Source organism: Marmota monax, unplaced genomic scaffold, assembly GCF_021218885.2.
Source record: "Marmota monax isolate L192 unplaced genomic scaffold, Marmota_monax_Labrador192_F-V1.1 WCK01_AAM20220418_F8-fsc00002, whole genome shotgun sequence".
NCBI classification, from domain to species: Eukaryota; Metazoa; Chordata; class Mammalia; order Rodentia; family Sciuridae; genus Marmota; species Marmota monax.
In genome coordinates, this window is record NW_026693571.1 from 40,394,887 (window position 1) to 40,407,239 (window position 12,353).

Genomic DNA, 12,353 nt, shown 5'->3' on the forward strand with positions numbered 1-12,353 from the left:
TAATCCATTTAAATTCCTATTTTGGGGCTGGGGTTGTGGCTTAACGTAGAGCGCTCGCCTAGCACATGCGGGATGCTGGGTTTGATCCTCAGCACCGCATAAAAATAAAATAAAGGTATTGTGTCCAACTACAACTAAAATAAAATATTTAAAAATTCTTATTTTTATAATTAATTGTGTACTGTTAACAGATTAGGAGGGCAGTTAAATATATTCCATAGTTATCACTAAGTAAATATAATACAATTAAATCCTAGGAGATTACTAAATAATATTTTTAAATATACTATTGTGCTGTACTGTTATGTGAATTAATTTTAGCTATAAAAGTTAACCCTTAAAGGTTTTAATTGTACATATATGTTAAATAATAATACAGAGTCGAAGTGGTCATCAAATAGTTTTATTTGTGTCTTGTGAGATTTGTAAAACATGAGACCTTTGACTTGCCCTCTACTACCTTTGAAATCCCAGGGGTCTGCAATCTGAAGATAAATTAGGTTCCATTTTCCCCCTAGCAGCACATCTTTTACATGGTAATACATTCCATGGATGCTGATAGCATCAGTGTTAGGCCCATTTATAAGGAAGTGTTTAGCTACAGTTAATAGAACTTCTTAATGAATTTTTTAAAGCCTTAAACCTTGATGGTATAATAATTTTTATTTTCCTATTAAGAAATATTTTCATCATTAATACGTCCTATTATCAGACATGGTTTTAATTTAAAATTTTTTAAATGCTAAAAGAAAATAAAATCTTACCCTTGTTCAGACATTATTTGCACAGTGCTGGGTTATGCAATCCTTCTATTCTCAATTCTTTCTTTCTTTTTACCTCCTCCTTCTGCTTCCCTCTGTTTCCTTGTATTTCTTTTTTCTTTTTTTTTTTTTTGACATACTCTTTCCATCAGACTCTCTCTCCGCTCACACTCACAACGAATGAGTGAGCTGAGTCACTCCCACTTTTACTGCAACTGTGTCTGTCCTTTGCTTCATACATAACTTCAACAGAACTTGAAGATGTGATGATACTCATAGTTTCCTGAATGATTATAAGGTAGACCCAAGTAAGTTATGAATTTTTTTCTTGGCTGGTGATCTTATGATAATTTTTGCTCTATTAAAAAATGGGCCTAACACTGAGCTGTCAGCATCCGTGGAACGTATTACCATGTAAAAACACAATGTTTTACCATGTAAAAGATGTGCTTGGCATCTGTTCATTGTGTTCATAGATATTGATGTAGCCTGTTACCCCCCTCATATTCATGTGTACACACACACACACACACACACACAAACACACATTTTTAAACAACTTGTTCCAGAAAAAATTTAAGGTGGGAATTTTATATGTGCCTTCTCTTGTGGGCATTTCAGCTAACCTTTTCTTTGCATTATCTCTTCCCAAATTACCCTTTCCTTGAAGATTAGGGCCTAGAACAGCAAAAGGCCCAAAGAAAATCTCCAGTGCAAACATGGAAATGAAAAATGTTTTGAAAGCAGGGGAGAACTATTTAGAGTATCATAAAATGAGACATGCTAAGTCCTATTGTGTTCTAATAAAAACTAGTGAATTGTATAAAATCTGATGACGATTAGTAGGAATTATGTCTTAAATATTTTTGTGGGCATATTTATTTTATAAGTAAATTTTATTAACTATTATTAGAATTATGTTAAAGCTTTTATAACTGTGTATAATTCAGTGAATGACCTTCTTGCTTTAAGAATTTGGCCGGTTGACCCTATAATTGGTACTTCTTATCAGGGGTCATATTAATGATAATTATAACAATATCTTGTATGTATGTAGAATTATGTTCTATCTCACATTAGCCTCCCAACATCCCTATGTTTTAGAAAAGATAATTGAGGTGAGTAGGGAGTCACAAAAATTAAATTAATTTAAGAACATATGACAGTAAATTGAGTAGTCTAGACTCAAACCCAATTATTATTTTTACTATATGATATTGGAACAGATTATCTATTATCTTTTGGTTTGTAATCCATGATTTTTCTTTATATTAATGCATTATAAATAACAGCTTTATGATTTCTAAAGTCATACAATATTTACTGGGCCTGTCTAGAAGGATTATAGGTTTTTTATTCTCCAATTTAAAAAAGTATTGTTTTTCTTAGCACCTTACCTATTACGGAAGGAGACCCCTCCCCTCTTACCTACTAAATAAGGAAAAACTAAGTATGAACATCAATTTGAAAACTTTTAAATATGTAGTTCATTTATAGTGACTATTGTCAGTGCAATTCAGTGTACTTGACCTCTAGTCAATTTTTTAAAAATTTTATTATTTGTGGATTAACAAAGTAAGAACTTACAAGCTAAAATATATCAGGACATAAATATTATCTTTTATAACATACTGTTCATCTACTCTTTTTTGTTCATTAAGAAAGCTTATTTGTAATTTTTTTGACAAAGTATCTTTATTTATTTTTATGTGGTGCTGAAGATCAAACTCAGTGCCTCCTCACTTGTGTGAGGCAGGCACTCTACCGCTGAGCCCTAGCCCCAGCCCCAGCCCCAGCCCCAGCCCCATTATTTATAAATTTAACCTTCATAAAAATGTGTCATTTTTACCCAGTGGTGAATTATTGTATTACTTTTATATATAAAATTTTTCTTTCACATCTTTTTACCATCATTGTTTCCAGAGCAGTATACTTGCTATCATACATATATGTTAGTTACCTTGCTATTATATTTGAATTATCAGGATTTTATATTATATAGAGAAGAAAATGTTAAAATTTTGCTCTGAAATAACACCTATTTCTATTTGGTTTCAATTATCTTATTTCTTTAGATTTATAGATTAGTATTTGGCATGTTTGCCCAGATACATTGAAGTGATGATTTTAGTTCAGTGGATAGGATTGGTAACTAATAACAGGAGAATCACAGAGCCTGGCTGCAAAGTCCTGTCATATCAGTGGGGATCATACCTTAATGAAGAAAACTAAAGCATATGTGTGGTCACAACCAATCCTTGTCACTATGCCATGAAAGCCTTGGGAATTTGTGATCAAAGCAATGGGCTTATCCTGAGCAGTGGAATACCCTCTGGTTGAACCCCTCAGATCTTTATTTTAGGAGACGATACACTGTATTTTTGACCATGTCACCTGCCTCTAAGACCCAGCTGCCTAATTAACCAATAGAGATTAAAATTATTGTCAGCAAGACAGAAGAAAATGTGAATTGTGAATATATCTGTCTTCTGTCAATGTTGTTTACTTATCATTTTCCACTGATGTTTTAAAAAATTGCTGAACATGTGTTTTTTATCCAGAGCTGAAAGTTCTGTTGTGATGAATATAAAACATACTTCACTTTGTAAATGTGCATTAAAAGTATTAGAGAGACATAATCTTTGACTGCGTTACTAAATTTCATCTGTCAAAGAAGATAATTTTGAACTGGAATGTTTGGTATTACATCAAGGAATGGTTCTTAGATGCTTTTAGGAATAAATTGAATTCTGCTGAAGAACGAATGTCACTGTCATCTATGGTAAAACTTGGGAAGTGTACATACATATTTCTTTTGTTAACATATTGGTGTTTCTGAATTGAGTTCAGCATGTTTATTGAATATTCAAAGGAGATTCAATTCCCATCAGCAGATTTGTTTATTCAGTATTTTCTTATAATGAGATTGCAGTATGTTTTAGTATATATACTCCCTTCTTTACTAATTTAATTATGCTTATTTGATGATATCCTTTATACTACATGTAGAATCTTCATAATATTATGAAAAATTGTTAATTTGGGGGGAATGTTTGTACTATTTTAAATTCATGTTTGTTTTTAAAGTTCCATATGAAAACATTTTTTTTTTCCTTATAGAATAAAAGGCTAGGCTTTGCAGGCAATCCTTTAAGGCTGCCCACACCTTGATCCTATGTACTCCTCCAACTTTATCTTTCGTGCATGCCTATTTTCCTCTCTAAAACAATTGAATTGTTCTTCACTGATCGTTAGAAACAAACTATATGCACACTTCAATCTCTCTCTTTTAAGAATTTCCCTTGTCAGGAATATTCTTGTTTTTCTTGTTTATTTATCAATGACCTTGAATCTTGTTTTTCCATCATATTTATTCAGTATATTTTTACTCAGTGCCCAGTGTGTGTCATTCACCATGGCTGGACTTGAGAGTTTAATGTTGATCAAAGTACATCAAGTCCTCAGACTCATAGAGCCTTCAATTTAGAGTGAAATGCAGACAAGACAATTACAGATTGAGGAGTTCTGTAGTAGGGAAATATGAACGTTCTGACCACCCCAACTTTTACACATTATGTTCTCTTTTGAACTCTCTTTAGAACTATTTGTTTCTACCACTTATTTTCTCTTGATAAGTGTATCATTTTGCTGTTTTTTATTAATCTAGATCTGTGTTCTATAGAAGGAAAAACATCCTTCTGTATTCCAAACCCTATCATAGTTCACTACAAAAAGGAAGAACTAAATAATTGATTACTGAAATAATGTGTTATACCACCTTTCATATATATATATATATATATATATATATATATATATATATATATATGACTTAAATAATCCATTAAAAAGAACTTCTAATAAGTTTTATTCATTAACAAAAGGTAACATTTATATTCTATTTGTATTTTCTGCCTATACTGAAGTCTTCCTACCATTTAGTTTTCTAAAAATACATTATCAGTTAATATATTGGTAACTTAATCACTACTGAAATAGACATAACTTCATTACCACCAATTCAAGTGTATAAGAAACCCTTATTCATATTAGGGTTGTGGAAGATTCATCTATATATATTAGATTGAAGGGCAAAGACCTTCATTAATCAAGACTGGAATGAAAATTTAGGATTATGTAAATCCTTGAAAATTGATCCTCACATCTTTAGTCTACCTTTTTATGAGTCATATCACCATTGTCTAGGATACACGGTCTTTTGGAGGTGGGCAGCCCTCCCAGTCCAAGTTTAGATTGGGAAATATTTGCTGGTGCCGGGGGATTTGCTCCACTAAGTGCAACCTGCATGTTCTGTTAATTGGTTGCTGTAAAGGATACCTTTTTTGATGTATTTTGATACATTTACTGTATGTCCTTGATTTTCAGTTGAAAAAAAACTAAACTCCTGGTTTTAAAACTTGGGAAAAACTAGCACCTAAAATTTAGCTATTGTAATTGTTGTTTTAAATCTCAAGAGGATTATTTCACAGGAGCATGGTGGATACAACAGACAAAAGAAGGACCTCATTTTCTAATCAGGAGAGGGTGGAGGTGTTATTGAAATTGAAAGAATAAGTATTTAATTAGAACAAATGCTGCTTTTGATTTTGAATAAACATGGAAAGTCTATTTCTTATTTTTCATTGTAGAATAAGATCTGAGTAGTAACATTCCTCTTTAATAGCACAAGTATGATGGGGTGAAAATAAGTTATTTTTGTAAAATCCCTCAAAATTTGAAATTTGTTGAATTTATTAGCAAATTAAGAGTAGAAAGTTATAAAATATCTTCTTCTCATTAGGGTAAATAATAATTACTGCATATTTTAAAAAATTCCTTTTTGTACTTTATTCATAAAATAATTACTATATATACATTATACGTAATGGGCTTATTTTCAGAATAGGCAATTATTTCCTTTGCATGAAAAAACTAAAATTTACATTCAGTTTTTTTTTTTAAATCACTTGGAATATATGTTAACAACTCCTTTTAAAATGTTAAATGCTCGGGCTGGGGTTGTAGATCAGCAGTAGAGCGCTTGCCCATCATGTGTGAGGCACCACACATAAATAAATAAAATAAAAATCCATTGACAACTAAAATACATATGTGTATATATATATTATATATAAATGTTAAATGTTATATGTACTATACAAGTAGAAACCAAGCTTATTTGATGATTAAGTACAGAGACTTTAGAGTTAGAGAAGTCTTGACCCAGGTTCTAAAATTACAATATATTATGCAACCTTGTGTAAGTTTTTGAACCTTAGTTTTTTGAACATTAGTTCATTTTTAGAGTGGAGATGTACCTTGGTTTGCAAAGTCATTGTGAGGATAAATGTGGAAGGGTTTGTTAAGAGTTCATTTTATCACCTGACTCATACCATGCAGTAAATGTTAGCTTTTACAAATTGGTGATGGCTTTTTGCTGCATAAAACAACATAAAGTATTTTTCAAATTAGACTTTGAGACATTGTTTTTAAAGATGAGAATCTTAAAGGTTTTCTGTGAGCACTGTCTAATTTCATTTATGGTTAAGCTTTTAACAAGATTTTTCCTTTTTAAAAATCCAGTTTAAATGTTTTTCAAATCTAATCATCATGTGGATGTCAGACATTTGGAGGACAAGCTCATTTCTGCTCTGCTTAGTTGATTATTGTGATTGTAAACAAAAGATGTACAATTCAAAGCCGAGCAACATTTCACGTGGATGATGGAAGTGATAATAGCTTAATTCCTGCTGGATCTTTTTTCTCTGCTCTGGCAAGTTCATACTGACCTTGTCCAAAATCTGATGACCTCCCTATTTTACTCAACTATTTGGAAAGCCAGGCCTGCCATAGCTGGCCCTGAGGGGGTATCTGAAAGACCACTGAGCCACTGACCCATGTCAAGAATGGATTTCAAGTCTGATCTACGGGGCCTCTGAAATAGTTATATGTAGGCTTATTGCACACAAAAGCCTAACCAGCTGCATTTTTCTGCTTATTAAAGTGTATTTAAAATGTCATTATTAAAGTCTCATATTTAGTTTATTCACTTTCTTTTGTAGGTGGTTTTCTAGACTAATTATAAATTTTCATTTTTATCACAGTATTTTAAAACTAAATTTGAATGTTTTGAAATTTGAAGAAAGTATACTTAAAGCATGATAAAAATGTAATAAATTATCTTTTTGGTAGATGAGGAGACTTAGGTAGTAGCATTTTCTGGCAAAAATTCTATGTATTTTATTAAAAACCTGGTTTAGGTTGATGTTACAGCATAGTTATCTCTCTTTATATCTTATAAAACTTTAGTTATTACTCATATGTTGGATTTAAGAATTTTTGAGTTTATAAGCCATATAACATGGATATAGACTAGGAAGATGTTATTCAAATTTGCTTGGATAGGATCTGTCTGTATTAAAAAAAAACATTCTATATTTATTTTGTTCTTCTGCACAATAGTAAATGAATATCTAGTCAGTATCCTACATTTTATAACATTGTCTTTTTTTATATAGGAGTTGATTCCTGAATTTTATTATCTCCCTGAGATGTTTGTCAACTTCAATAATTATAATCTTGGAGTGATGGATGATGGGACAGTAGTGTCTGATGTTGAACTTCCGCCTTGGGCCAAAACCTCAGAAGAGTTTGTTCGCATAAACAGATTGGTAAGATAGTAATCATCTACTCTGTCATGAGCCTATTCTCAAAGAATCTCTCAGGTGTTGGTGAATAATCATTAACCTTTGCTCTTCTGTACAAAGCTGTAGTTGATAGGGATAACTGAAAATGGCATAAAGGTTCACTAACCGCCATATACATTTATAAAATTTTGTTGGATTGAAAGGTATGGTGGTTTTTTAATTCCTTTATGCAGAATTAGGTTACTTTCATTTACATATGACAGTTTAAAATTATAAGTGAAAGTTATAAGTGAAACTAGAATTATTGGCTTTTTCAAATATGGATTTCTCTTACCAAGAAAGCCACGAAATTTTGTGTGCCAGTTGGAAGGCTATTGAACATTTTGGTGACAGAAACAACATTTTCAAATTATATTCTGTATCTACGTGTTGAAGGAAATCTTCACATTATACTTAGAATATGGAAACTTAAAAACTTAAAAGCATTGTACTCAGTGTGGTTATACCTCTTCAGTGTCCTTTTTAATTTCCTGTGTTATATGGATTCTGTATTGTTTATGAGGAAGTATGATGACTTTTAATTTATAATCAAGCAAAGAAATTATTGTATTTTGGCTTTCTAGGTGGCATTCCTTACCTTTTATACCAACAATTTCATTTTTACCTTCCATATCTTAATTATAATTCCATTATTATTGAAATTTCACATTTTATACATATTGGAAGTTATGCAGGGGGGTGTGGAAAGAAAATAGGCTTTGTAGTTAGGCCGGATTTCCCAGTTATGAATCATATTTTTTATTATAGTACCCTGGGCAGTTTCACCTCTGAGCCATAATTTCCTCATTTGTAATTTCAAAATTATAAGATTGTAATTTTGTATGTAAATCGTAATTTTGTATGTACCTAGAACATTCTGTGTTATATAGTAGATGCTCATAAAATAGTACATAATATTATTGTGTATACACCAGTAAGATGTTTTTTGATATTGGTTGGATAGTATCTGTTTATCCTATTTTGAGGCACATAGCGTTTTCCTTTTATCATAAACTGTTTGGAAGAGTCTAAGTTATTATACTTAATTGAGAACCCAAGACAGCATTTAACTCTGAAAGATATAGAAGGATATACCAAACTTTTAAATGTGACAGTTGCCTATGGTTGTGTGCCTCTCCCAGAGGCATATACAAGTGAAAAGAAGATGTATTTATATTATGACCTTTTTTCCTTTTAGTAGTTGTTCTCTCTTTAGAAAAAAAATTGTAGTTATAGATAGGCAGCAAGCCTTTATTGTATTTGATCATTTTTATGTGGTGCTGAGGATCCAACCCAGTGCCTCACATGTGCTAGGCATCACTCTGCCACTGAACTATAGCCCCAGCCCCTAGTGGTTGTTCTTTTAAAATAGATTTATTGTTGTTATTTTTAGGTATATATGAGAGTAGAGTATCTTTTGACATACATACATGGTAAAATAGATTTATTGAGATATAATTTTCATGCCATAAAACTCAACTTTTAAAAGGTATTATTTATTCCAATTTAATACATTCCTGCAGTTGTGTATCCATCACTACTATCCAGCTTTAGAACACTCAGACCACAAGTTTTGTTGTGCTACTTTGTAGTCAGCCTCTGCTCCCACTCCTAGCCCCAGGTAACCATTGATTTTCTCTATAGTTTTGCTTTGCTTTTCTAGGAATTTTATATTAATTGCATCATACAACATTCCCTTTTGTGCCTGGCTTGTTTCTCTTATCACAATGTTTTTGAGATTCATCCACCTTAGTTCATAAAGCAGTAGTTCCTTTCCTTCTATTGCTGCCATGGTACTCCATTGTACCACATTTTGAACCTCATATCACATTTTGTTTCTCTTTTTACTGTTAATGGACTTTTTTTTTTCTCAGTGTGGGGTATTGTGAGTGTTTGCATATAAATCTTAGCATCAGTATCTGTTTTTATTTCTGGTGGAGTGAAATTCCTAGGTTATATGATAAGAATATGTTCACTTTATATATGATTTTGTATTCCCACCAGCAATGTACGAAGGTCTAGGTTTTCCAAAGTCCTTCCCAAGACTTCGTATTGTTAGCCTTATTTATTTTCGTCATTCTAATAGCTATCTCATTGTTACTTTATTTATACAACTCTAATGATTAATAATATTGGTCTTTTTTTATAGGCTTATTTGCGAGTCATATATGTTCTTTGGTAAATTATCTGTTCAGATCTCTTGCCTTTAAATTGGACTGTTTCCTTTTATTATTAAATTATAAGAGATCTTTATATGTTCTCCATCATAGTCCTATATCCAAAATAGGTTTTGCAAATATTTTTCTACTAGTTTATGGCTTATCTTTTCATTTTTTAATGGTATCTTTTGAATCAGCATTAAAAAAAAAAAGTCTTAGGGGACCAGAGATGTAGCTCAGTGGTAGAGCATTAACTTAATATTCATGTAGCCCTGGGCTCAGTCCCTAGAATGGCAAAAATATATATATTAGACATAAAATAATGTTTACATAATAATGTATGAAAAAAGAAAGTATCCTCCCCATTCTTGAGAATATTTAAAAAAAATATTGATTGTCTTATTATTAAAATACAGTTTAAAATTCTAGGTCTCCGACTGGGAATGTAGCTCAGTGATTGGAAGCTAGCATAACATGCATGAAGCCCTGGTTTTGATCCCCAGCACATCTAAAAAAATTAAATAAAATGAAAGTTTAAGTCTCAAGAGAACTAACTCTATTAATCATTACCATGATTAGTATTATAAAAAGTACAACAAGATTTGGTGGTGTGTTTGCTTCACTTAAAAAAATCTGAAAAGCAGAAACATTTGAATGAGTTACACTTAAAAATTTTCAACGGCCTTTTGACAATTAAAATTTAATTGTGTAAATTGAGGTAAGCCACTTTCCTGACAGTATCACCCCCCTCTGCTCCACTGCCCTCGACTCGGAAAACCCAGGTCTTTTTGAAACAGGTTTCTCGAGGCATCAAGGAAACAACTGCAGCTTACCCAATTGTTTTCCAATCAGTTTTGGGTTTTGGCTACCCATGCTCTAAACTCAGACATGACTTTGAAATTATATACAAAATAGTATTCTATGAAATGAACTACCTGTTTATTGTCACTCATTATTGTTTACTTACCTAATTTTGCCAGAGATTTTTATTCCAGGAAGTTTCATAGATGCCTTTATACTTTAGGTTCCAAATTACCTTGCATTCTGAAACAGAACTGATTAAATTCACTGCAAATCAAATGCATTTGTAGTTTGGAATTGTATATTTATATCTCTGATCATTTGCATTCATAATTAGGAAAGGTATCAATTTTATATATGTGTGTGTCTTCATGAAAGAATTTAATCATTCAAAAATATTTGTTATTCACTTATGATGAACAAAGCTTTCCCACAGTACAGTTCATATTGATGCATTTTATAATTTCCTATTAACTTTCTATCAGTGACTAAATTGTTATTTTATGTATCTGTTAGCATGTTATCACATAAGGGTTTTATCTCCCTCTTCTTTTTGCTTTCCCTCTTCAGTTCCACAGATTTTATGCAATGATTGTAGCTCATGAAATGCATACTACTTTGATCTGTGACCTTTTTGTGGTGCTAATCGGGTTCCTGATATCATTATACCTTACTCATTAATCATATTTCCTGCAGCCCGTCAGGCAGCCAGACAGCACAAGTCCCTGTTTTCAGCCCTCTGTTGGCAGGTTTCTGCTTTTCCAGATTATTACAGACGATACTTTGGCTTCTCATAGCCAGAGCCACATCAAGCTGTGTGTTACAATTAAAGTCAGATGGTCCTCAGGTTGAACAGGGATATAGTGTTGCAGCTGTCTCTCTTCCTGGAACAAACCAGCACTAAGAACAGATGATCTATAGGACAGTGAATAATAACAGATTGCACAACACTTGGCTGGTAGAAGGGAAGCACAGAATTAATTAACTGACACACTTAATTTAAGATACTCAGCATATCTTTTAAAAGTGTTTGGTTGCCTAAATATTAATTCAAGGTGATAGGACATTTTTAGGAGCATGATTCCGTGGATGAACTAGTAGTGTTACATTTTCAATTTGTATTAGAGGTACATAACTACCATCTTACCTAACTGTTTTCATCCCCAGAGCTTTCTGTAAATGAAGTTCTAAATGTAGCATTGACAAATTGGTTAAGTGATGGACCCATGAACAGAAAATACAATCTTACGTATTTTAGAAGGAAAACTTACCTAAGTTTGATTAGTCTTTCAAACAAATGAATATATTCTCTTTGTTCTGAACAGTTGAAGTCAGAGTAAAATCAAGGCAGTTTTAATGATATTCCTGAGATTGGTCTGTGTTATCTGAATGGGGGTGGGGAGACATCTTTATTCCAAATACTACTTTAGAAATATAAATAAGAAACAGACTTTAATACTTTAAAGTAATATAAACATGTATGAGTTCAGAATGCTCATCAGTTATCTCTGATGATATAATGTCAGTGTTATGGACCTGTATTAAATTGCCTCTTATAACCCTGAAGTTTTAAGTAAGAGACCAAAAAAATCACACTGAGCAATAGGACTATTGCTAAAGTTTTCAAAGTGGAGCATTTTGTTTTAGTCAAAATATACATAATTTATTCAAATTATAACAACACTAATTCATTTACTGTGCACCTTTCCATGACTCAGCACTATTAGACTCGGTGAATAAGATGGATGATATGGCTACTCTTTGGATATTACCTCCTTTTAGATGCCTGTTGAAATAGAGAGCTTCTCACAGCTGGGGGTAGCAGGAACCCAGGAAGGGAGTGATCTTCCCGAGGTTACCACTTAGAATCCCATTACTTTCCTGTATCTTCTGTCGCTTTTGTCTTCTCTCTTGCATTATGGTGACACAGTCACTTGATGGAGAAA

At 32.1% G+C, this 12,353-nt stretch overlaps 1 protein-coding gene across 5 annotated transcripts in view; it reads left to right on the forward strand.

Annotated features, from left to right (window-relative positions):
- The window catches only part of Lrba (LPS responsive beige-like anchor protein), a 728,436-nt gene that overhangs the window by 574,477 nt on the left and 141,606 nt on the right, over nucleotides 1-12,353 (forward strand). For all 5 annotated transcript variants that reach the window (XM_046459031.1, XM_046459033.2, XM_046459036.2 and 2 more), the window contains exon 47: nucleotides 7,280-7,432. In XM_046459031.1, the coding sequence (XP_046314987.1) occupies nucleotides 7,280-7,432 (153 nt within the window). The remainder of the gene's footprint in view (nucleotides 1-7,279; nucleotides 7,433-12,353) is intronic.